This window comes from Artibeus jamaicensis, unplaced genomic scaffold (assembly GCF_021234435.1).
Source record: "Artibeus jamaicensis isolate MK-2021 breed Jamaican fruit bat unplaced genomic scaffold, CSHL_Jam_final scaffold_537, whole genome shotgun sequence".
Classification (NCBI taxonomy): Eukaryota; Metazoa; Chordata; class Mammalia; order Chiroptera; family Phyllostomidae; genus Artibeus; species Artibeus jamaicensis.
Genome location: NW_026522047.1, coordinates 40,991,804 through 41,014,311, shown reverse-complemented (window position 1 = coordinate 41,014,311; position 22,508 = coordinate 40,991,804). Strand labels below are relative to the sequence as shown.

The 22,508-nt window shown below is 54.6% G+C and overlaps 1 protein-coding gene and 1 pseudogene across 8 annotated transcripts; one reads left to right on the top strand and one right to left on the bottom strand.

The window, feature by feature from the left end:
• The first annotated feature begins 1,826 nt into the window (after positions 1-1,826).
• TLE2 (TLE family member 2, transcriptional corepressor) lies at positions 1,827-21,745 on the top strand. 8 transcript variants are annotated; one of them, XM_037165338.2, is made up of 21 exons: positions 1,827-2,168; positions 2,242-2,339; positions 2,700-2,763; positions 3,187-3,231; positions 6,488-6,550; positions 8,080-8,154; positions 8,359-8,539; positions 8,905-8,927; positions 9,930-10,040; positions 11,319-11,363; positions 11,776-11,817; positions 11,929-12,078; positions 13,843-13,981; positions 14,831-14,991; positions 15,982-16,058; positions 16,863-17,112; positions 17,530-17,777; positions 17,910-18,057; positions 19,615-19,765; positions 20,347-20,423; positions 21,502-21,745. In XM_037165338.2, exons 1-21 carry the CDS (start codon positions 2,145-2,147, stop codon positions 21,607-21,609), a joined length of 2,280 nt encoding a protein of 759 aa, XP_037021233.2. In that variant the 5' UTR covers positions 1,827-2,144; the 3' UTR covers positions 21,610-21,745. The 8 variants fall into 8 exon arrangements, with proteins under 8 accessions (XP_037021233.2, XP_037021234.2, XP_037021235.2 ...); XM_037165339.2 differs by having other exon boundaries at positions 8,356-8,539; positions 8,908-8,927; XM_037165340.2 differs by having other exon boundaries at positions 8,356-8,539; positions 14,831-14,955.
• LOC119063803 (transmembrane and ubiquitin-like domain-containing protein 1) lies at positions 5,217-6,005 on the bottom strand (annotated as a pseudogene).
• Positions 21,746-22,508: the final 763 nt, after the last annotated feature.

Genomic DNA, 22,508 nt, shown 5'->3' with positions numbered 1-22,508 from the left:
TGCCTTTAGCTACATCAGCTGTTTCTTCTCATCCTTATGCTTGTTTATTTATTGAGCATTTACTGTGTGCCAGCTCTGCAGGGACCAAGACAGACTTTGTCCACACACAGCTTAGTACTAGGAGGAGACAAATAGCGACTAGAACAATCCAGGAAGAAACACGATCATGTCAAAAACAAAACAAACCCTGTTAGGGCCTGGAAAGAGAGCGAATAGGACGCAGTATTTGAAAATGACAAGGTGACCGCTGCTTAAATGGGTGGCCAGTGGGGGCCTTTCTGAGGAGGTGACATTTGAGGTGAGATTTGAATGACAGAGAAGCAAGGGAACAGTGTTCCAGGGAGAGGGAAGTCAGTTCAAAGGTCCTGAGGCAGGACTGTGCCTGGTGAATTGTAGGAACAGTAAGGAGAGGGGGTCAGTGTGGCTCAAGCAAAGTGAATGAGGGTGAAAGTGAAGGAATCAGGGAGGGGAAGACCAGGAAGAGTTTGTGCAGGGCTTTGTTGGAGGAGGGGGGAGTACTTTGATAGCAGTAGGGAGCCACGGAATACCTGCTTAGACACATGTGCACTCACCAGATCTCTCCTCCTTCCCCTCCCATGGATTTCTGTCTTTATCCTTCAGGTCTCCTCTCCAATGTTAACCTTCTTAGAGAGGCCTCTCCCAGACACCCCTGATAAATAGGTTCCCTCTTGTCTACTTCTGCCACTGCTCCCTAAATCCTTCCTTTGTGTACACAAATAATTCCATAATTACCAAGCTGTGATCTTTTCTGTTCCCTTTCATCCATCCCTATATTCCTCATGCCTAAAGGATGTCTGGCATATAGTAGGTGCTCAATAAATTTGTTGGCTGGAAAGTGATACAAGTTCGATAAAGACTTTTGTATGCTTTCACTTATTCACCTACTAACATAGGTGTAGACAGTAACAAGGGGCAAGAGTTTTTCTCTGTTTTGTTCCCTCCTGAGCCCCAGAGCCTCGAGCAGTGTCTGGTCCACAGTAGGCACTCTACATGTTTGTTGATTGACTTAATGAATGACCTCAAGGCTTCTCATACAAAAGATGGGAGTAAGAATCGCCCACCCACCTCCCAAGTGAATGTGAAGGACACTCACTGGATGTCTCAGGTCTGTGGTGGCGAGTGGAGCGCTTGCCCTTAGGTACCTCAATCTGATGGCAGAGATTCAGTTTCATTCTCACTGGGACTTGGAATTCTAGGACCCCACAGCCTGAGAGGGTAGACAGACCAGTCTGCTGGTGGTGAAGTCAGAACACCAACTTCCACCTCTGGGAGCTTACTGTGTGCCATGCCAGGCTGAGGGCAGTGCATGTACCATCTCATTTAAAAATAGCCCCTGACCCTGCCATTTTCAGAGAATACTGAAGCCCAGAGTGGGGGTGAACCTGGATCTGCCCAGCACCTCCTTCCCTCCTCTGGGCCTTTGCATGGGTTATTATTCTCTTTCCCCCAGGGGAAGGCTTCCCTGCCAGCACTTGGCAAGGCCGCTTCCACCTGATCCTTAAGTCTTAGCTCACGTCCTCAGAAAGGCCATTTCTGACCACAAACAGCTCCTCTCCCCACCTTGGGCCACCAGGTATTTGTTTCCCTGCTTCTCCTCTCTCATGCTCTCTGGGAGGGAGAGGGAGGTCGATGTGTGTGGGATTGGACGCGAGGCTCAGTTTCCTACCCGGCACTGGTCAATGGAAGGGGGTGGGTTCCGGGGACCAAGGCCGGTGGTTGGGAGGGCGCTGGGTGGGCGGCTAGTGGGCTGTGTGGGCGGGCCCCGGGGGCGGCGGCGCCACCTTAAGGCGGCTCTGCCCGCGGCTCCCGGCCGAGCCCCGCTGGAGGGAGGCGGCTCGGAGCCGGGCCCGCCGCCCGCGCCTCAGACACCCGGCCGCGGCTCGCCGACCTTCTGCGACCGCCGCCCCGCGCCCCTGCCCAGGGGAGTGGGCCTCGGCTCCCCTCTTAGTCCCCGCGACCTTTCGCGCTAGCTCGGGGGACGCGGGGGACTCCGGGGTCCCCCGCCCTGCGCCGCCTCGGCTCCTGGCTTCTTTCTCCGGGCTGCCCCCCACCCCCAGCCTCTCTCCCCCACAACCCGCACATTGTCACGTTCCGGCGCGAAGTGGGCTTCCCGGATCGGCAGGATGTACCCCCAGGGAAGGCACCCGGTGAGTAGGGTCCTGGGCTGCGGGGGTGGGGGGCCCGGGCGCCCGGGAACTCAGACCCTGACGTCCCCCCCAGGCCCCACTTCAGTCGGGCCAGCCCTTCAAGTTCTCGATCTTGGAGATATGCGACCGCATCAAAGAGGAATTCCAGTTCCTGCAGGCTCAGTACCACAGGTGAGGGGGGCGGGGCGCCCCGCCCGGGGGACCCGGAGTTCACCTGCGAGCTCACCTGGGAGCCTGCGGAGAGGGACGGGGCCCCGGGGCGAGGGGCGGGGCCAGGCCAGACGAGGGCATCTTGGGTGCGGGGAGAAGGGAGGACCCCCGGGGTTGAGCGGAGGGCTTCCAGGTGGAAGCCAGGCGAGGCGGATGGGGACACTTGGTGCTGGGGCATTTTGAGGGGGGAGGGACTGGGACGGGCGGGGGGGGGGGGGCTGAGTCAAACCCATCACTTTGGAAACTGACCCAGATGGGTGTCCGCGGGTCTCCCTTGGGGGAGGCAGAGAGTGGGGTCCCCATGCCCTGTCTCCTTCCCAGTCTCAAGCTGGAATGTGAGAAGTTGGCCAGTGAGAAGACCGAAATGCAGCGACATTATGTCATGGTGAGGGGGTTGGCATGCGAGCGTGGGAGGAGTGGGAAGCGAGGCTCTGGGTGTGAATCCGGACTGAGTGTGCCTCTCTGGGGTACATCCTTGCTCCTTCTAGGGCCTCATTCTCCCTCTCCATTGAGTGGGCTGCTTGGGATTCCAGGCTTTCTCCCAGATCCTCCCAGCTCTTAAGAACAAGGATGGCCCCTGTCCTTATGGGTGTCTCTGAGGGGTCGGGCTCCCTGGACACCACCTGCCTCACCTCCCTGGAGAGTGGAGGGGCCCTGCTTCCCTCTAGGGGGTTCCATGGGGCTGAGGTGATCTGTGTCCTTCTGTGATCACCCCAGCCTGGGGACTCCTGGAAGACCCAGAGCCGCCCAGCCCAGGGCTGAACATCCAGCTGCACAGTGGATGTTCCAACTGGCTTTTCCTTTGCAGTACTACGAGATGTCTTATGGGCTCAACGTTGAAATGCATAAGCAGGTAACTGTGTTGGGTGTTTGGTAGGGAGGGAGGGGTCGGGAGGCTGTGAGAGGGACCCAGCACCAGGGCAGTCTGGGGCTAGGCAGGTCCAGGGAACAGGGGTCTTTCCCTGAAATCTCTGCGACCAGGGAGCCAGATTTTAGTCTTGGGATAGAAAAATGATTCTGAAATTCTGGAGACTTTGTCCTACAGCTAAAGTGATTGTCCAGCAGAGAGGGGGCAGTGAGCCAGGGCCAAGTGTCCGTGTCAAGGAAGGTTCAGAGCAGAGGCCAGCAGCCGGGTCAGGGAGGCTGTGGAGGTGACTTCCGTCCTGGGGTGGGCCAGATGGACTGTGCTGGAGGTCCCTTTCACCCTGGCAAAGCTGACATGTGGACCCTCAGGGTCTGAGGTGACCCCAAGCCTCTGTCAGTGTTGTGAGGGGTCTGAGGCCGACTCCAGGGCTCTGAAGGTCTGAGACTCTCTTACTCTTCTGAAAGTGATTTCAAGGTTCTGAGTTAGAACCGAGAGTTCTGAAACTAACAGTTGTTCAAGCTTGACTCTGAGGTCCTGAGACTGACCTCAAGGTTCTTTGATGGCCTCTGATAGGATGGAGATTCTGAGGTTGATGGAATCTTAGATTCTCTCCAACAGAGTATCAGAGTCAATGGGTGGAGCCTAGTGTGAGGTCTTCTGGGTGGGCGGGCTGGGAGTGTAGGGCAGGTGGGAGGCCGTCCTGGCATGCTTTTCCAGAAGTGTGTGTGGGTTCTGGTCTGGGCAGGAGGGAAGGTGTCTTTCTGGAGCATGATGCAGTCCCATGGGTGTATGAAACAGACCTCCGTGTGGGGTGGCGGGCATGGGGTAGGGCTCAGGTTTTGGGAGGCTGGTTCTGCCCTCCTGGTGGGAACACCCGTACCCCTGACACATACAGTACACAGCACCCCTGAAACCCAGGCAAGGGCAAAGCACAGGCTGACCGAGTACAGACCTGGACATGCCACCGCCACCCCCTTCCCCACCCACACAGCCGCCCCTCTGTTCAGCTTTAATAGGGTACCCCCAGCCCAAACCCTGTCCAGATGAAACCTACAAGTAAAACCACTCTCTTTTCACTCTATACTTCCGACACTAAGTGTGGGTTTTCTGCACACCAGCCAATTCTCCAACTCTGACACCACCGGCGTGTCCTGCAGTCCAGCTCCACTTTGACACTCCCTGCCCAGAGTCTGCAGACCCCACAGGTTTGGGGCTCAGCCCTGCAGGGCAGCCCTCTCTTTAGATGCCAACTGCAAGTCTGGACCACCAGTACTTCTGACCAATTAGCTATAAATTGAGGGGTTTCCACCACTTCCTCCATGGGTCCAATAATTGGTAAAATTGCTCACAGAACTCAAGAAATCTCTTACTATTACCTGTTTATTATAAAGGGGGTAGTTCAGGAAGAGCTACAAGGAAAGATGTGCAGGGCGAGCTCTGGGCAAGGGCTCAGAGCTTCCACGGCCTCTCCACGGCTCCACCCTCCCAGCACCTCTGCATGCTCACCCACCCAGAAGCTCTCTGTACCCCGTCTTTTAGGGTTTTTTCAATCTCACAGTTATTTAATCTGCACATGTTACAGAGAACCCCCTCTACCCCTCCCAGCCCCCCACAGTCCTTGGGCCCCTAAATCAGCCCAAGGAGCTGCTAGGAACTAGATAGAGGTGGCTGGGTCCTCAGGCACACTAAGCTGTGCCCAGGGCCAAGAGTGACAGCAGCTGCCTGACCTTCGAGGAGGAGCTGACTGTCGGGGGGGCTGAGGGCCAGCCACCCTCAAAGGTGGCTCAGAGCCATGGAGGTCAGAGGGAGGGGCCCCTGCCTGGCCCTGGAGTGCTCTTCCACGCAGGGTTGGCTCTGGGATAGTGAGAAGAGGCAGGCCAGGGAAGAGAGCCTGGGCAGGCAGCAGCTCCCATGGTGTCATGGGGAGTGAGGTCTGGAGTGGCTAGCCACACTGCCAAGAGCCTTCAGAAGCACTACGGGTGGAACATGGCAGAGGCCAGGACATTGAGCAGCAGGGTAAAGCTGGCCAGACCCAGAGTGGCGGTCAGAGGGAAGGAGGGCCAGTACTGGGTCTGGTCGTACCACAGAAGCAGGAGCAGCAGGAGAGGCTGCCTATTTCCAACCAGGCAAGGGGCCTGGTTCTGACCCTGGTGGGCATAGGGGGTTAGGGGGACCAGCCCATGTGGACATGTGGCAGTAGGGAACACAGTAGGAAGGGGGGTGAAGACTGTTAGGGTCTGGGTGCCATCTCCCAGTAGCTGCCCTTGGTAAGTGAGTTGTGCCTACTGCTGCCAGCCAGCAAATCAGGTCATTTTCAGGGAGCCAGTGGTGTCATGGGGCCAGGCCCTGGCCACCTGCTTTAATCATTGAGGAATTTCAGCCTCAGTTCTAGGGATTCCTGGGCAGGGGGAGTCCAGGGGTGGCAGCTTTGCCGTGAGCCCTATGCCAGGCTCTGGTTGTGCAGCCTCTGTATTTTGGGCTGGGGGCCTTGGCTCCTGGGACCTCCTCTATGATGATGCTGTTGGTGGCCACCATTGCTTCGCTGTGCTGTGCTGGTGTTGGGGGTCCCTGATGCCTGGGGCAGTGGATCAGCACCCTCTGAGGTGTGTATTGAGACCAGGTGAGAGCCAACATCAGAAGGCAAGCAAGCACCTCGAAAAGGACTGTCATCACCCACCCCTTCAATGAGGGCCATGGCCCTCACCTTTCCTCGCCATACTACCGAGTGCCCAGCTTGGCCAGCTCCACAGCAAACTCTGGGGCACTTCTGTGCCGGAGACGTCGTGGTTGACGGCGTGGTGGTCGCAGATACCAGGAAGCACCTACTCTGTCTCTACCACCCAGAGGCTTCAGTACATAGATGTGATTGATTAGATCACTGGCCATCTGTGACTAACTTGGTCCAGTCCCTCTTCCTCCTCGGAGGTCAGGGGATGGGGCTGAAAGCTGCAGTCCTTGAATAAACTCAAGTGTGGTTGAAAGGGGCTTATTATAAGTAATCAAAGATACCCCCTTCACCCAGAAACCCCAAGGGTTTCAGGAGTCTACGCCAGGAACTGGGAACAAAGACCAAGTATGTATTTGTTGTATCACATCGCAACACCCTCCCCCCGCGTGTGCTACACTGGCTGCAGCCCCAGGTTGCAGATGAGACCCAGAGAAGGACATGGGCCCAGCCAGGGCTCCGACCTGGAACTCCAGCAGAGGCTCCCCACCCAAGGTCCCTCCCCATTCTTCCTGCCAGGCCGAGATTGTGAAGCGCCTCAGCGGCATCTGCGCTCAGATTATCCCATTCCTCACCCAGGAGGTGAGTGGGCCTGGTGCAGGTGGGAGGGGAGCCGCAAGAATGCTGAACGGGGTGGGAAGGGTTGTATGCCGCAGGCACTGGTTCTGCTGAGTGGCTGAAGGGCCTGGGCACTGGCTGGGGCACGGGCTTCCGAGATGGGCGGTGGCTGAGGGTGAGGAGTGGGGCTCAAGCCCTGTGCCAGGCTGCCTGGGTCTGAGTCCTGGCTGTGTGCTGTGGCCTTGGGCAAGCTGCTTGTGCTCTCTGTGCCTCTGTTGTTAAGTGCAGAACAGCTGATACATAGAAGGTGATGAGGACAATGCTGGGTGCTTACTCAGCAGCCAGCATAAAAGTGAGCACTTACATTATGCTCCATGAAATAAGGCAGACATCGAAGGACAGACACTGTGTGGTTCTACTCACAGGAGGTCCCTAGGGGAGCCAGATGTACAGTGGCAGGAGTTGTGGGAGTTGCACCGGCCACGTTTCAAGTGCTCTGTAGCCACACGTGTCTGGTGGTTTCTGTATCCAGCAGCAGATAGAGAGATTTTAATCATCACATCACAGAAAGTTCTCCAGCACCGAACGCTGAGTATAGCACAGCCACATTGTGGATGAGGCTCACAACGTAATGTTGAGTGAAGAAAGCCAGACACAAAAGAGAACATAGAATTGAGACAAAATAGTTCCACATGGACAAATTCAGGCAGGTTTGGGAAGGCAGCCGTAGGTGGGAACACCACACAGAAAAACGAGAGAGCCTTGTGCGGAAGGGAGGCGGGGAGGGAAGCAGGGCATTGCAGCAGGCAGCTGGGGACGGGGCCTCCCAGGCACTGCCAATGTGTATTTTCTGACCTGGGTGGTTGGCGTATGGGTGCTGATTTATACAGTGGTTCTTTACTGAGGGTGACCCTGTCCCCAGGGAACACTGGGCAATATCTGGGGAGATCTGTGGTTCTCACTCCAGAGGTGGTCCTGGCATGCAGTGGGTGGGGCCAAGGATGCTGCTTAACACCCCATAGTGCCCAGGACAGGCCCACAGAGTATGGTCCAGCCCTGGTGTCAGCAGTGCCGAGGGGAGATCCCAATTTATAAGCCCCAATTTATAATTATTAGTTTTAACTGCACTTAAAAAAAAAAGATTTTACTTATTCATTTTTGGAGAGAGGGGAAGGGAGGGAGAGAGAGAAGGGGAGAAACATCAGTGTGTGGTTGCCCCTTGAGTGCCTCCTACTGCGGACCTGGCCTGCAACCCAGGCGTGTGCCCTGACCGGGAACGACACCGGTGACCCTTCGGTTCTCAGGCCAGCACTCAATCCACTGAGCCCCACCAGCCAGGGCTTAACTGCACTTATCTGCTTTGTTTCTTTTTCTGTTTCCTAATTTTGAAAGGAAAGGGAGAGATGGGTAGAAGTGAAATACCAAGTGCCGGAGCAGGGATGAGGGTAGGAGAGGAGTGCGGGCCCCACAGGGCATTGCCTGGGCAGATGGGGGCTCCCAGCAGTGAAGGGGGTCTCTTGAGCACCCCCTTTTCCATATCCCCCACCTCCTAGCATCAACAGCAGGTGCTACAGGCCATGGAGCGTGCCAAGCAGGTGACTGTGGGGGAGCTGAACAGCCTCATTGGGGTGAGTCTCTTGGCCCCTGCCCTGCCCTGGGGAGACCCCACTCCTAGATCCCCGCAGCAGTAGGTGCCAAAGCTGGGGGTGCTGTGTGGGCAGCCGGCCTGGGTGGACCCTGTCCCCACTCTCAGTGGCCTCTTGGGCCAGGGGTACTACTGGGCACCCGACCCCCCCACCTGCCCCTGGCCCACCCCTGCTCCTCTCTAGCAGCAGCAACTCCAGCCGCTGTCCCACCACGCCCCCCCTGTGCCCCTCACCCCTCGCCCGTCTGGGCTGGTGGGTGGCAGTGCCACGGGGCTGCTGGCCCTGTCCGGAGCACTGGCCGCCCAGGCTCAGCTGGCCGCGGCTGCCAAGGAGGACCGGGCAGGTGTGGAGGCCGAGGGGTCTAGAGGTAAGTGGGCAGTGCAGGGTGGCATTGGCTCAGGGGTGTGGTGTGGTGGTGGAGGACTGGCAGGCCGCCCTGCTCAGAGCACCAAACTCACACAAGTGTGAGGGAATGGAAAGGGGGCTGCAGGGCCCCTTTACTTCCAACTAGCTGTGTGTCCTTGGGCAAATTACTGACCCTCTCTGAGCATTTATCTGTTTGGTATGGGGAAGGGATAATCCACTCCTTGCTAGGGTGTTGGAAGGAAAAGGGAGATTCCAAGCTGGGAAGAGGGCTTTATAAACTGTAGAGGGATGTGCCACGTCTGGCACCATGGACCATGAAACCTTCATTCTTTTTCCTTTTCTCTCACTCCTTCGCCCCCAACCCAGCAGTGGAGAGAGCCCCAAGCAGGGTAAGTTGAGGGACATCCAGGGATTTGCCCTCTTACCTAACATCTGCTTTGTATTCCTGTGTGGCTAAAGCCGTTTGTTTTGAGTTTGTTCTTAGCCCCTGAATAGGGGCTGCATCCAACTTTCAAGCTGTTTTGGCCAGGAGATGCCCATAGGCTAAGTTTTATTTATTTAAGTTTTAAATCTTGAGCTATTTTTGCAATTGAATAAATGAATACATGTCTCTGGTAGCATTCTTCCATCCTTCTATTTATTAATTTATCCATTATCCAATTAATAATAATATTTACAAGAGTACTACCAAATAGAAATACCATGTGAGCCCTATATGTAATTTCTTAAAAGACAATTTTGAAGTAATTAGATGTACAGGAGGTCCCAGAAAAATGTGCAGGGAGGCCCAGGGTACTCCTCACCTGACTTCCCCCAACGACAAAAACTTACAAAACTAAAACACAGCATCAAATCTGGGAAATTTACATCAGTACAACCCACTGTGCTTTTTCAAATTTCACAGTTTTATGTGCATTCACTGTGTGTGTGTTTGTGTGTGGTTCTTTGCAACTTCATCATGTTTAGCCTTGTACCCATAGCTCCACAATCTCCTACGCAATTGTAAATTTCCTAGTAGCTACATGAAAAAAGTTAAAAAGGTGACATTAATTCCAATAATATATTTTACTTAATGCAATTTATCCAAAATGTTTCAACATGATAGCAACATAAAAGTTATAAATAAGATATTTCACCTTACTTTTATTGAACTAGGACTCTCAGATCCAAGTGCATTTTGTACTTACAGCTCATCTCAACTTGCACTAGTGTCCCCTAAGGGACACTGGACAATGTCTGGGGACATTCAGAAGGTCCCATTTTCCAGGCATGTTGCTTGATTCACAGATCCTAATGACAGCAGCAGGGATACTCAGGCTTGGCTGGGCCAGGATGCAGTCTGGGGCCCAGGTCCTGATCCTTCTTCCTGCCTGGCTCCTATCTCTCCGCAGAGTGCATCCCCCTCGCCCCCTGAAAGTGTGGTGGAAGAGGAGCAACCGGGTGGCCCAGGTGGCAATGGGAAGCAGCAGCAAGCTGAGGAAAAGGATCTGTCAGGACCTTACGTGAGTAGGGGCAAGACAGGGACTGGGGTGGGCACATGTGGCTTGGAGCCAGTTGTGTCCATGACTCTCTCACTCCAGAGGCTTCCATAACTCCCCATTGCTCATGGAGCACTGGCCAATCAGAAGAGACCCTATGGAGCCAGGCTTAATTCTTTAGACACTTACGTCTGGCCCACACTATTTTCCCACCTCCTGGCTTTTGCTCCAGCTGTTCCCTTACCCTAGAACCTCTTTCCCCCTGTCTCCCAGAAACCAGTTTCTCCATCAAGGCACACACAAAAAATTGCTCTCTCCTGCGGGAAGCTGTCCCTGACCCCTCCCTGGAAAGCTGGGACCTCCTCTCTCATTGTCAGAGGGATTGCTGCTTCTGTACTTTCAAACTCTAGTGCCCCAGGGGTCATGCTGAAAGTGAGGCTTGGGACCCTGGCCAGCTGGAGGGCACTTGTCCCATCTAGATGGGCAGCTGCGACCTGGTGCTAGCTGTCTAGTGAGCCCAGTCTTGCTGTTTCTCAGAGAAGCCTTTAATCTTTTTTTAAATTAAATATGATAGCTTGTTTTATAAATACCACCAACTAGTTTTGTTTTAAAGAAGAAAAGAAGAAAACTAGGGATAAGGGAGTCAAAGAAAACCCACCCACTGGGTGGATGTGGCCTCCAGGCTGCAGCCTTTGGTCTTCTCTTGGTTTCCAGCCAAACAAGGAGGCAGCCCAGAATGTATTTCTCCCGGGGGGCAATGGCAAGCCATAGAAGGGTGTAGAGCAAATGTGGGAATAGGTCTTAGGAACATCTCTCTGGAGCTTGGAGGTCTACCTGGAAGGGGCAAGGCTGCAGGCCAGGAAACCAAGGAGGGGATAAGATCTGCACTGGGGCCATGGGGATGGGAGTGGGTGGGCACATGTTTGGGTGAAAAGGAGGTATGGATGACTCCCACCCCCTCCCCCACTGCACAGAGGAGGAAACTGAGGTTCAGGGAGGGCTAGGAGGCACTCAGGGCCACACAGCAAGTTGTGGGCACTCAGCACAATCTCCTTCATCCTTTTCCAGGAGTGACCCACCCTCTTCACCCCTCTACTCCGTACCTCCCACCCCCAAGCCCTTCCTTGCACTGAGCAAATGCACCTTCCCTTCCAAACCAAGCAAATGGGCTGCTGTAGCCTCGGAATTCCCGTCCAACCCAGGACCTGCTGGTGCACACTCCCCTTCCTGAGTAGATAGATGTAAGGGAGTGTGGAGGCAGGGGCCTGGCCAGGGCAAGCTCTGTCCTCCATGTTCCCCCAGGAGAGCGACGAGGACAAGAGTGATTACAACCTGGTGGTAGATGAGGTGAGTTGAGGTCCAGCCTCCACCACTTCTGACGTCCAGGACTCAGAGGCAGAGGCAGAGAACTGGACATGGAGCAAGTGGTGGGTTTTTTGGGGTGTGGCGGGCCCAGAGGGAGTGGGGTTACTGGACCCCTCTCTCTGGGATGGCTGGGCCAGGGGAAGCGGGGGTCACCAGACACTTCAGGCCAACATCCCTCCACAGCATGGTGGCGAAACGGAGGGCCAGGACACTGGAGATGAGTCGCAGCAGTGGCTTCAAGCCCTGGCTCACTGTGTGACTTTGGGGGAGTGGCCCCTCTTTCCCTGGCTTATTCTTCCCCATCTTTCCAATGGGAAGAAACAAAACCAAGCCTTTATAAGTCATTGCTGCTTGTTCTTATAGAGCAGGTCCCCTCATTAAACCCATTTCACAGATGAGTAAACTGAGGCACAGGAGGTTTCATAATCCTCCCAAGGTGGGTTGCAGATGTCCTATCTAGAGGTTGGGGTGGGGTGCTGGAGGACTACAGAGAGGGGCTGCTATTGTCATCCACTTACCCCACTCAACATCACCTCCTCAAACCCAGGACCAACCCTCAGAGCCCCCCAGCCCAACTGCCACCCCGTGTGGAAAGGCCCCCATCTGCGTCCCTGCCCGTCGGGACCTTGTGGAAAGTCCAGCCTCCTTGGCCTCCAGCCTCAGCTCACCGCTTCCCAGATCCAAGGAGCTCATCCTGGTAAGGAATAGGGGAGGTCTTGAGACTCACTTTGTTCACCCTGGGGGCCTGGAAACAGATACTATGCCACTAGATATGGGCAATGAGAAACTGGCCAGGCTGATGTGGCCCAGCGTGCCCTTCCAGATTATTTGGCCACCTTCTTAAAATCCTATTCAGGTAATTTTTCCTAAATAGACTCCATCTGTTGCACCTAAATAAACATTAAAAGGAAATTTTGTAAGTAAACTTTGTAAATACATATTAAGAGGCAACTCACCATCTTGTGGGGAAGTCAAGTATCTCCTATCTTATTTATCTCTCAATAAATAAGTCCCCTGAAAATAAGCATTGAAACTCAGAATGGGCCACTCCCAAGTCAGACTGCAGTCCTGCCTTTGAGAGGCATTGAAGGCATACCAGTCCCAACCTGAGATGCTGTCCCCACCAGGAACCAGGATTAATATCAGAACAGCTTTCTTCTCACTTCTTCCCAGGTTTAATACCAGGTATAGAGACCACTTAAGAGTATTCCCCTGGGAGAAATCTCTCTTTTTTTTTTTTTTTTTTTTTAGATAGAGAAGGGAAGGGAGAAAGGAAGAGAACATCAATGTGTGGTTGCCTCTCATGTGTCCCCCACTAGGGACCTGGCCTGCAACCCAGGCATGTGCCCTCACTGGGAATCGAACCAGCAACTCTGGTCTGCAGGCCAGCACTCAATCCACTGAGCCACACCAGGCAGGGCCCCTGGGGGAATTCTTAATTCAGCTTTATTTGTCCCCTCTCCCCCAAGTCTTCCCCAGACCCTTGCCCTGAACCTACCTGGGAGATTGCTTCAATTTCTAGGCCTACCCTCCCAGTATGTTGCTATGGCAACCATTAAGGTTGGGGTTCACTTTGTTTCTCATGTGCCCTCATCCCACCTCAGATCAGAGGAGTGGGGCAGCTCTGTTCTATTGGAGAAGCCTCCTGTCCACACGTCCCTGCCCACTCCCTCTCCTGGTGTGAGTCTGGCAGTCACAATATGTGTCATTTTGTGATGGAAAGCTAAGATGTAACTGTCACGACAAAGATGTGAAGTCTCTTAAAAGGCAAAGTGGGCAATGGTATAAAGCCGAGACAGCACAGTGTGCTCCTATGTGGAGGTCTGGCTTCCCCTCTTCTCCAGTGTCCCCACGGGGAGGAATAGCTGTGGGGGACATCCCCCTCCCTGTGGGAAGAAGGAAAATACTAGATTCACTGTTCCTTCATCTGGGAAAATGCTGCCTATACTCCGGTGTCATGAGCTCATTCCAGAGTTTCCCATCCCTTGTACCCAGGTGATCGGACAGCCTCTAACTTTATCAGTTGCCTCCTTCTGGGGTCCTCCATTCCCTGCAGGGCATGCCCTTCTGTGGGGCTGCTGTGCACCATTCTGTCTACACCTGCATTTGTGACAGTGCATCCACACTGCACACCTTATCATATGCACGCACAGTCCTCACTATACACGTGCGTGTTGGTTCTTTTTGCCGTGCATATGTGTGTATACACCCACATGCCCGCCTGGCATTCCAATGTGTGCAGATAGTCATGTGTTCCTGTGCCCAGGGGGTCAGCTGTGGGTCCCGTTCTCCTGGTGTGTGCACGTCTAAAAGTGTCTGAAAGCAGAGAGGTACACTGCCAGTGCGGCCACCTACCACAGGCCCGGCCTCCCACTCCCTTCTCCCATCCATTTCTGACCAGACCCTTGGCCTGCAAGGCACCAGGTGCCTGGTGGTGTTCAGTCCTGCCTTTCCCCCCCAGAATGATCTTCCCGCTAGCACTCCTGCCTCCAAGTCCTGTGACTCCTCCCCGCCCCAGGATGCATCCACCCCGGGGCCCAGCTCGGTCAGTCACCTCCGCCAGCTCACTGCCAAGCCAACGCCTTCCACAGACAGTATTGGTGAGTACCCACTGGTCCCTGCTGGAGCAGGTCTCCTCTCTGGGGGAGTTCTAGAAAGTGACAGGGGATGGGCGAGGCAGGAGGTTTGGATTCCAGCCCTAGCATTGCCTTGGTCCTTTTCATGACTCTGAGTTGGATGCCATCTCACTCTGGCCCTTGGTTTTCTGTGTCCTGGCTTGACAGGTGGGGAAATTGAGGCTCAGAGAGGGGAAGTGACTTATTCAGGGGCTTCAGCCTAGTGCAATGGAAAGACAAGATTTAGAGTCAGACAGGCTTGGATTTAGGCCAGCCTTGGACAATTGTCAGCTGTGTGACCTTGGGCAAGGGACCCAACCTCTCTGAGCCTCAGATTCCCCCTTAGTAATATAAGGATGGCAGTGTTCTTCTTTTCTGTCTTACGGCCAGATCCTGTGCTGGCTTTGGGGTCCCAGAAAGAAATCAGCTCTGGAACCTGCCCTCAAGGAGCTCCCAGATGGTGGGAGGAGTGCCAGATCCCTAAACTCCCAGTCCTGTGTGCTCACAGCTGGGGTAGAAGGAGGGGCCAAGATAGAAGTTGGAGGCCAAGGATGGACTGGAGAGGCTCAAGGTTGTTTCTGAGACGTCGTTAGACATTGGGTCTAGATTTTGAGGGATGATTAGGGGTTTGGAAACTGCAGAAGGAAAGGGGAAGGCACATCAGCCAGAGGAAACAGCATCCGTAACTGTCTAGAGATTTGATAGAGCATGCTGAGTGCTGGGTCGGAGCATGGGACCCCGGATGACAGGCCAAGGCACTGGTACCCAAGGCCGTGGGGGGCAGGGTCTGTGTCCAGGGTGTCTGAAGACCTGCCTTCGTCTCTTCTCGCGCAGCCCTGAGGAGCCCCCTGACCCTGTCCAGTCCCTTCACCGCGTCTTTCAGCCTGGGTTCCCACAGCGCACTTAATGGGGACCTCTCTGTGCCCAGCTCCTACGTCAGCCTCCACCTGTCCCCCCAGGTCAGCGGCTCTGTGGTATATGGACGCTCCCCCATGGTGAGTCCTCAGTGTAGACGCCAGGAGGTGTCAGCAGGGACCAAGAACTGGAGGCTGGGAGGAAAAGCCAGTCACACAAAGAAAAACAAGGGGTTGGGAAAACTGGGGGCGTCCTGGCTTGGCGAGTGCATGTGGGAAGACAGTCTGAGGGTCTCAGTAGTTCCACAGTGTGATACAAATCAGCGCCTGTGCCTGTAGAAAGAGCAGCTGGTTATGCTGCATTAAGAACAGACAGCCCCGGCTATGGGGCTCCCATTCAGCCTCCTGGCAGATGCTGTCTGTTGTTAGCCCTAATTTTTAAGGGACAGTGACAACCCTGGTAGATTGCAAGGGACTAGCCTGGGGAGAGAATTGGAGGTGATGCTGCAGGAGGAGGAGTCGAGGGAATGAGGCATGAGACCCCGCGCTAACGTGGAGGGCCTGCACGGGCCCCAGAAGGCACTACGGGGACAGACGGCTGACACATCTCAATCCCCAAGTGGATCGAGATGCCTTCAGAGGCAGGCCCAATGCTGGGTGCATACTTGCAAGAGATGTCATAGAAGAGGAGTCAGCAAATGTTTTCTGTAAGGGCCCAGAGAGTAAATATTTTGGTCTCTGCCACAACTACTCCAGTCTGCCTTCATATGGCTCAGAAGCCGCCACAGACAACACATAAATGAACAAGTGTGGCCGTGTGCCCGTACAACTTCATTCACAAAAACAAGCAGGGGCTGCAGTTTCAGACTCCTGTTCCAAGCATTGGCTGGAAGACCCATCAGGATCTTTCCAACTTGGGGACTCTAGGTTCCCTGGACAGAGATCTTGGCCTTCCCTCGTGTGAAAGTCTCCGCTCTCTCAGCGGCACTGTGGGGAAGGGGCAGATAAACACACTGGGGGTCCTCTGATAAACAGAGAGGCAGATGGCAGGGGGGTGGGGGGGAGCACGGGAAAGGGCACGGGCAGGTTGGAGTCACCTGCCCTGTGACCCCCCCTTTGGCATTTTCGCAGATGGCATTTGAGTCTCATCCACATCTCCGAGGATCATCCATCTCTTCCTCCCTGCCCACCATCCCCGGGGGAAAGCCGTGAGTACCAGGCTGGGCTCCCCACTTCCTCTACGGCACTTCCACAGTGGAGTGGGGCTTGGGGTCCCCTGCTGCCTTTCCAGAAAGTCTCTTCTGTAAGCTACCAGGGGCTCCTGCCTACCTTAGGCCTACTTGCTCCCTTTTTTCTTCCTTCTCTCTGGAGAGAAAGGTAGGCAACCAGCAAAGTTTAGACTCGTGGTTCTCAATAGGGGTACATTTTGTCCCCCCCATTTCGGGACAGTTGATGATATCTGGTGATATATTTGGTCATCACGACTGAGTGCCTCCAGCCTCTAGCAGGCGAGGAACGGGGATGCTGCTCCAAGCCCACAATGCCTGGGACGGCCCCCCACAGGGAATGACCTGCCCCAAGCACCCGTGATGGGAACATTCTTCACTGGCTGCTCTGCAATCTCATTGCCATCAGCTACATGTGGCTTTTGAATGTTCGAAATGTGGCCAGTGCATCCAAGGAACTGAAATTTTTAACTTGCCACACGTGGCTGATGGCCACTGCTGGACAGCATTTTCTGGAACTCAAAGCATCTCTGTGGACAGACTTGTACTAAGTGCTTATTCCCCATGCACCAGGCCACTGCATAGATTCCTTTTCCTCTTTTGTACCACTCTGACTGCCTCACATCCCCTTTAATCATGTGGTTCCCTTCCCTAAATGTGTGGCAAAAGGGGGGGTGGCACCAGACAGGCAGAGGCACATTGCTGCCTTCTAGGAAGAGGGTGCGGAACACCCCGCATGCCCTCTGGGGTGCCCCTCCCCCCACGTCATGTCCACCTCTTGTCCAGGGCCTACTCCTTCCACGTGTCTGCGGACGGGCAGATGCAGCCTGTGCCCTTCCCATCGGATGCGCTGGTGGGTGCAGGCATCCCACGGCATGCACGGCAGCTGCACACACTGGCTCACGGCGAGGTGGTCTGCGCAGTCACCATCAGTGGCTCCACGCAGCACGTGTACACGGGAGGCAAGGGCTGTGTGAAGGTGTGGGATGTTGGCCAGCCTGGCGCCAAGACACCAGTGGCCCAGTTGGACTGCCTGGTGAGGTGGGGCACAGCAGGCACGCTCATGGGGGCGGGGCTTGCAAGTCAAAAACCAACATTTGGCATTTATAGGTCAGGCAGGGGCAGGGATTATCAGTCAGTGGGGTTGAGCTTATAGGCAAACCAGGGTCCGGCTTGTAGGTCAGTGGGGCTTGTAGGTCAGTGGGGCTTGTAGGTCAGTGGGGCTTGTCAGTCAGTGGGGCAAGACTTATATAGGTTAACCAGGTGGGGCTTATTAGCCAATGCTAGAACTTACAGAGGAATCCAGTGGGACTTGAAGTCCATGAGGCTGAGCTTAGAGGCCAGTGGGGTGGAGTTTACAGCCCAATGGGTGGAGCTTACAAGCCAATCTGAAGCTTCCCTAGAGGGAAGGTTAGGGGTTTAACCACATGCCCTTTTTTCTCTCTCCTCCCAGAACCGGGACAATTATATTCGTTCTTGCAAGCTACTGCCAGATGGTCGGAGTCTTATCGTGGGCGGTGAGGCCAGCACCTTGTCCATTTGGGACCTGGCAGCGCCCACCCCCCGCATCAAGGCCGAGCTGACCTCCTCAGCCCCCGCCTGCTACGCCCTGGCTGTCAGCCCTGATGCCAAGGTCTGCTTCTCCTGCTGCAGCGATGGCAACATCGTGGTCTGGGACCTGCAGAACCAGACCATGGTTAGGTAGGTGGCATGCGCCCTGGGACCTTGGGCAAGCCCCTGCCTCCTTTTTTGTGCTGTGGGGGCAGAGTGGCCTTGGAGGATGCTGGAGCAGCACAGACTCCAGGATGGACGCCTGGGCCCTTCTCCCTCCAGGCAGTTCCAGGGCCACACGGATGGTGCCAGCTGTATTGACATTTCTGACTATGGTACTCGGCTCTGGACAGGGGGCCTGGACAACACCGTGCGCTGCTGGGATCTGCGGGAAGGCCGCCAGCTGCAGCAGCATGACTTCAGCTCCCAGGTGCCTGCCGGTGTCCAGTGGGAGGGGGTAGAAGCTCCAGCATCGTGGCCTCCCTTCTCCCCCTAAGCCACCCACTTCCAGATGCTGGGCAGATACCTGTTATCTGTGTTCATCTTTCTTGTCCTTCAGACACAGGCCTTCCCCTTTATTCTCCAAAGACACAGGGAACCACAAAGGAGCTGATTCGTATCACACTGTGGGGCTGCTAAGACCCTCAGGTCACCTTCTCAGGTGCTCTTACCAAGCCGTTCCCCCATTCCTTTGTCTCTTCTTGTGTAGCTGGTTTCTCCACCCAGCCTTCTTTTGACCCTGCTGTGAGCTCCAGGACTCACCATGAGCGGGGAGAGCTGCAGATCTGAAGGGGAAGATAGGGACTGACTTAGGAACTAGGCACCAGGGTTGTTGAAGGCCCACTGGAAATCAAGCTGAAGGATGTTGTGAGGGAGCTGGACAGCAACAGGGGGCTTCTCAGGAGTGAGCAAAGTCAGAGACAGGGCTTGAGGTTCTCTGGACCTAGATCCTGTGTACCACGGTCTGGGGGCAGGGCAAAAGCGCCCTGGATTGTCATTTAAGTTCTCCTTAAATTCTCAAGTCTCAAACACACCATGCTGTGACACCTCTAGTTCTCTCTACTTGTTTCCTCTGGCTGACATGACTTTCCTTTCCTTCCACAAATTGGTAAACTCCTACTCATCCTTCAAAACCCATCCAGTTTGCCCCCCTCCTTGAAGCCCCTGATGCTTCTGTTCCCCAACTCTTTCTGTTCTACCTTCTTTTTAGCTTGAATGTTTTCTTGGCAGGAAAGTCAGGGGTGCAGGAGGACATAGTTGTCTGTCCTCCATCCCCGAAACTCAGATGGGTTGTATGGGATCCTGGGGTGAGTGTCCCCCCTCCTGCCTGGGCACCTGTCTCTATGTAGGAACACTTCTACATGGTCAGGAGGGGACATGTGAAACCTTCCAGTCTTCTCTCTGCTGTATATTTACAGTTCTCTCCATACACATTTCATTTGTCAGTAAGATTTCGTGAGGTTTAAGATGGAACAGAGCCTTACTCCCCTGTGTGCCTCTTGTGGGGTGAGGCACAGAATGAGGAGGCTACCAGGTCATTTCCAATCAAAGCAAAAGGAGGTGTTGGCACGTAGGGAAAGTTTCCAGCTGGGAGTCAGAAGGCCTGGTCCTTCACAGACTTGCTGGACTTGCTGCCTGACTTTGAGCCAGACTTGGCCTCTTTCCTTTCCGCCATCTGCTCAAGGGCAGCGACTGTCCTCGCCCGGCTTCACCCATCACCCCCTCCTCCCCTCCCTCCCAGAGCTGTTGTGCGTTCAGAGCAGATAATGGATGTGAGGCCCCGGGGTTCCGTGTAATGCTGATTAATATTAATGATTTGACATGCAGTTGCCTGCTGCTTCCGGGCCCTGGGCCAGCTGCCTCTCTGTGTAGGGGCCACAGTGGGAGAGTTGGACCCTTCCCCTCCCCTCTCCTAGCCCCCTCCTTCTGGGTACCTCCCACCATCCCAAGGGGTTTTTAACCCCACCTCTTCCCTCTTCACCCCCAGATTTTTTCCCTGGGCCACTGCCCCAACCAGGACTGGCTGGCCGTCGGCATGGAGAGCAGTAACGTTGAGATCTTGCACGTCCGCAAGCCGGAGAAGTACCAGCTGCACCTCCATGAGAGCTGCGTGCTGTCCCTGAAATTCGCCTCCTGCGGTGTGTCTGTCTGGGGGGAGGGCTGCCGAAATGGAACAGCGCTACACAGCAACCACAAAAACAGTCAAATCTGAATCTTAGATAAACAAATAATTTGTTAGCATAGCATGTCCCAAATGTACAGGGCATACTTACAATAAAAAGCCCCCAATTTGTTAGTACAGATACATCCCAAATATTGTGTGGGATATACTTACACTAAAAAAAAAGTTGTATTTTTTTAGCATGTCTTAAATATTGCAGGGGACATACATATTACTAAGAAAGTAACAACGATGAAATACTTGGGACACGTCGGCACTAGAGACCATTTGTGGTTCACTGAGATTGAAATGTGACTGGGCACTGTGTATTTTACCTGGCCAGCCCCCTCCTGGGGGCACCCGTTCCTGAAGACCAGATGAAGCCCTGGGGCCTTGACTTCGCCTCTGGAAAATTAAAGGACCAGGCCTCAGTTTCCTGAGGGACCTCATGTCCAAATGAGGGTAGAGGTGCCTTAAAGGGAGGGGCCAGGCCTGCAGCCCACGGCCCCAGGCTTTCTTCAGCCCTCCCTCCTCCAACCTCCACTCTCCTTCCCCCAGGGCGGTGGTTCGTGAGCACGGGGAAGGACAACCTGCTCAATGCCTGGAGGACGCCCTACGGAGCCAGCATTTTCCAGGTATGTGGCTGTCTGGAGCCCCGCCCCTGGCAGGGTGCTGTGTGCCTCGGGCCCCAAGGTGGCTGCACTGGTAGTGAAGCCCGGGGTCCTCCAAGCCTCTCACCTGCCAGTGGCTGCTGAAGTTGGGTGGTAAAGGCCAGCGCACAGGCCACACTGGCACACAGCCTGTTTCCCTTACTGTGGTGAACGATGACAGTCTGCGAGCTTCACCATCGTTAAGCAGTTTGGTGGCATTAAATATTCACACTGTTGTGCCACAATCCCCACCATCCATCTCCAGAACTTTCTCACCTTCCCAGTGACAGTTCATCCCCATGAAACACTAACGCCCCTTCTGCTCCCTCCCACACCCTGCCGGCACCCACCCTCTATCCCCCTCCTCCAGGGGCCTCCTATTTCCAGGGTATTATTTTGGGGATCATATTTCCAGGGTATTATTTTGCATATGGATATCCTTATTGCTTTCTAGAGTTATACTTTTAATACATAAGCATAAATAAAAGTTAAAAACATTGATATAGATATGGAATTAGTACTACCCACATATAATGCACATTCTTATTTTTCCCTAAAAAATTTGGGCAAAAAAGTGTGCATCATACACAGCAAAATAGTCTATTTGGACTTCAGGCGCAAAGCTTGTTGTGCCCCTAACAGGAAAAGTTTGCAGAGCGAGTGCTGCTGCAGGCCCCTCGCCCTGAGCTTAGCCCCCTGTGGTGCAGGCCGCATGGTCTGCCGGGTGCACATCCTCTCAGTGTCCTGGGAGAGGGCAGTGCTGCCGTAGCCTCTCATGGAGCCCAGATAACAGAGGTCCTGCCCTTTCCAGGAGCAGAAAGGACCCTCTGGGGAGCTCATGTTGCCCATTTGCTCCTGGCTCCCACTCTGGGCTCCTCTGCCCCAAGTCCCGTCCTGGCCCCACCTTGACTCTAGGCTCATCCTCAGAGGCTGGTAGGGGCCCCAGAGGCCTTGCCTTTCCCTCTGAAGTCATGCAGGTGGTCAGGAGCCTGCACCAGCTCCAGCAGTGTCAGCCACGCCTCATCTCCGCCTTCTCTCTCTCTCACTCCCCTCCCTGCTGCAGTCCAAGGAGTCATCCTCCGTGCTGAGCTGCGATATCTCGGGGAACAACAAGTACATCGTGACGGGCTCAGGGGACAAGAAGGCCACTGTGTATGAGGTGGTCTACTGAGAACCCCCTTCCTGCACCCCTGGGGGAAGGGTGTGCAAACCAGAGAGCCCAATACCCCCTAATCTCATGTCCTCCCCTGCTGGATATGGGGCTGGGTGGGCAGAGGGACTTTGGGAAAATAAATGTATTTATCACAGTTGCCTCCTGTCTTGGGCTGGGGACTGGGCACCACTGCTGTTCTTGGGCAGCTGCTATTGAAGGAAGGTCACTTTCTAGCTGTGTGACCATGGGTCAGTCTTTTTCCTGATCTGGACAAGACCACTTGTGCCTGAAATACTATGGGGATCTACTGTGAGAAATGGGTGTTGTATTGGGCAGTGTGGCTTGCTGTGTAACAAACAGCCCCCACAGTCTCAGTGGCTGAACACTGTACACATTTCTCAGGCAAGCCAAGGTGGCATGTGGGGCTCGACTCCATGTACACACTCAGGGTTCCAGGCTAGTAGGGGTCTCACTGCTTTGATACATAACTTCAGGGTCCAACAGAGCATGGAGACAGAAGGTACGTGGCTTTTAAATCCCTAGCTCAAGTTTCAGGTATGGCTTTTAGTGCCAGCACTTCGGACACTCACCCCAAGACGCTTCCTGCATACAGAGGGTTGGGGGTTACAGTGGAGCACGTGGCTGTCGGGATTGTAGTTATGTTTCCTTTGAGAGTCAGAGAGAACTCCTAAGGGCCTGGCAAATGGTGCCTGGCCTGCCGTCATCATCACAGCAAAAGTCCCAGTCCCAGAGGAGGTGGCAGCTAGGCCAAGAGCCAAAGGAGGACAAACAGCCACTTGGAAGGGTCACAAAGAGAGGAAATAGAATGTGCAGCCCTGGCTGGGGTGGCTCAGTGGATTGAGCACGGGGTTCGAACCAAAGTGTCACTGGTTTGATTCCCAGAGCATAGGCTAGGT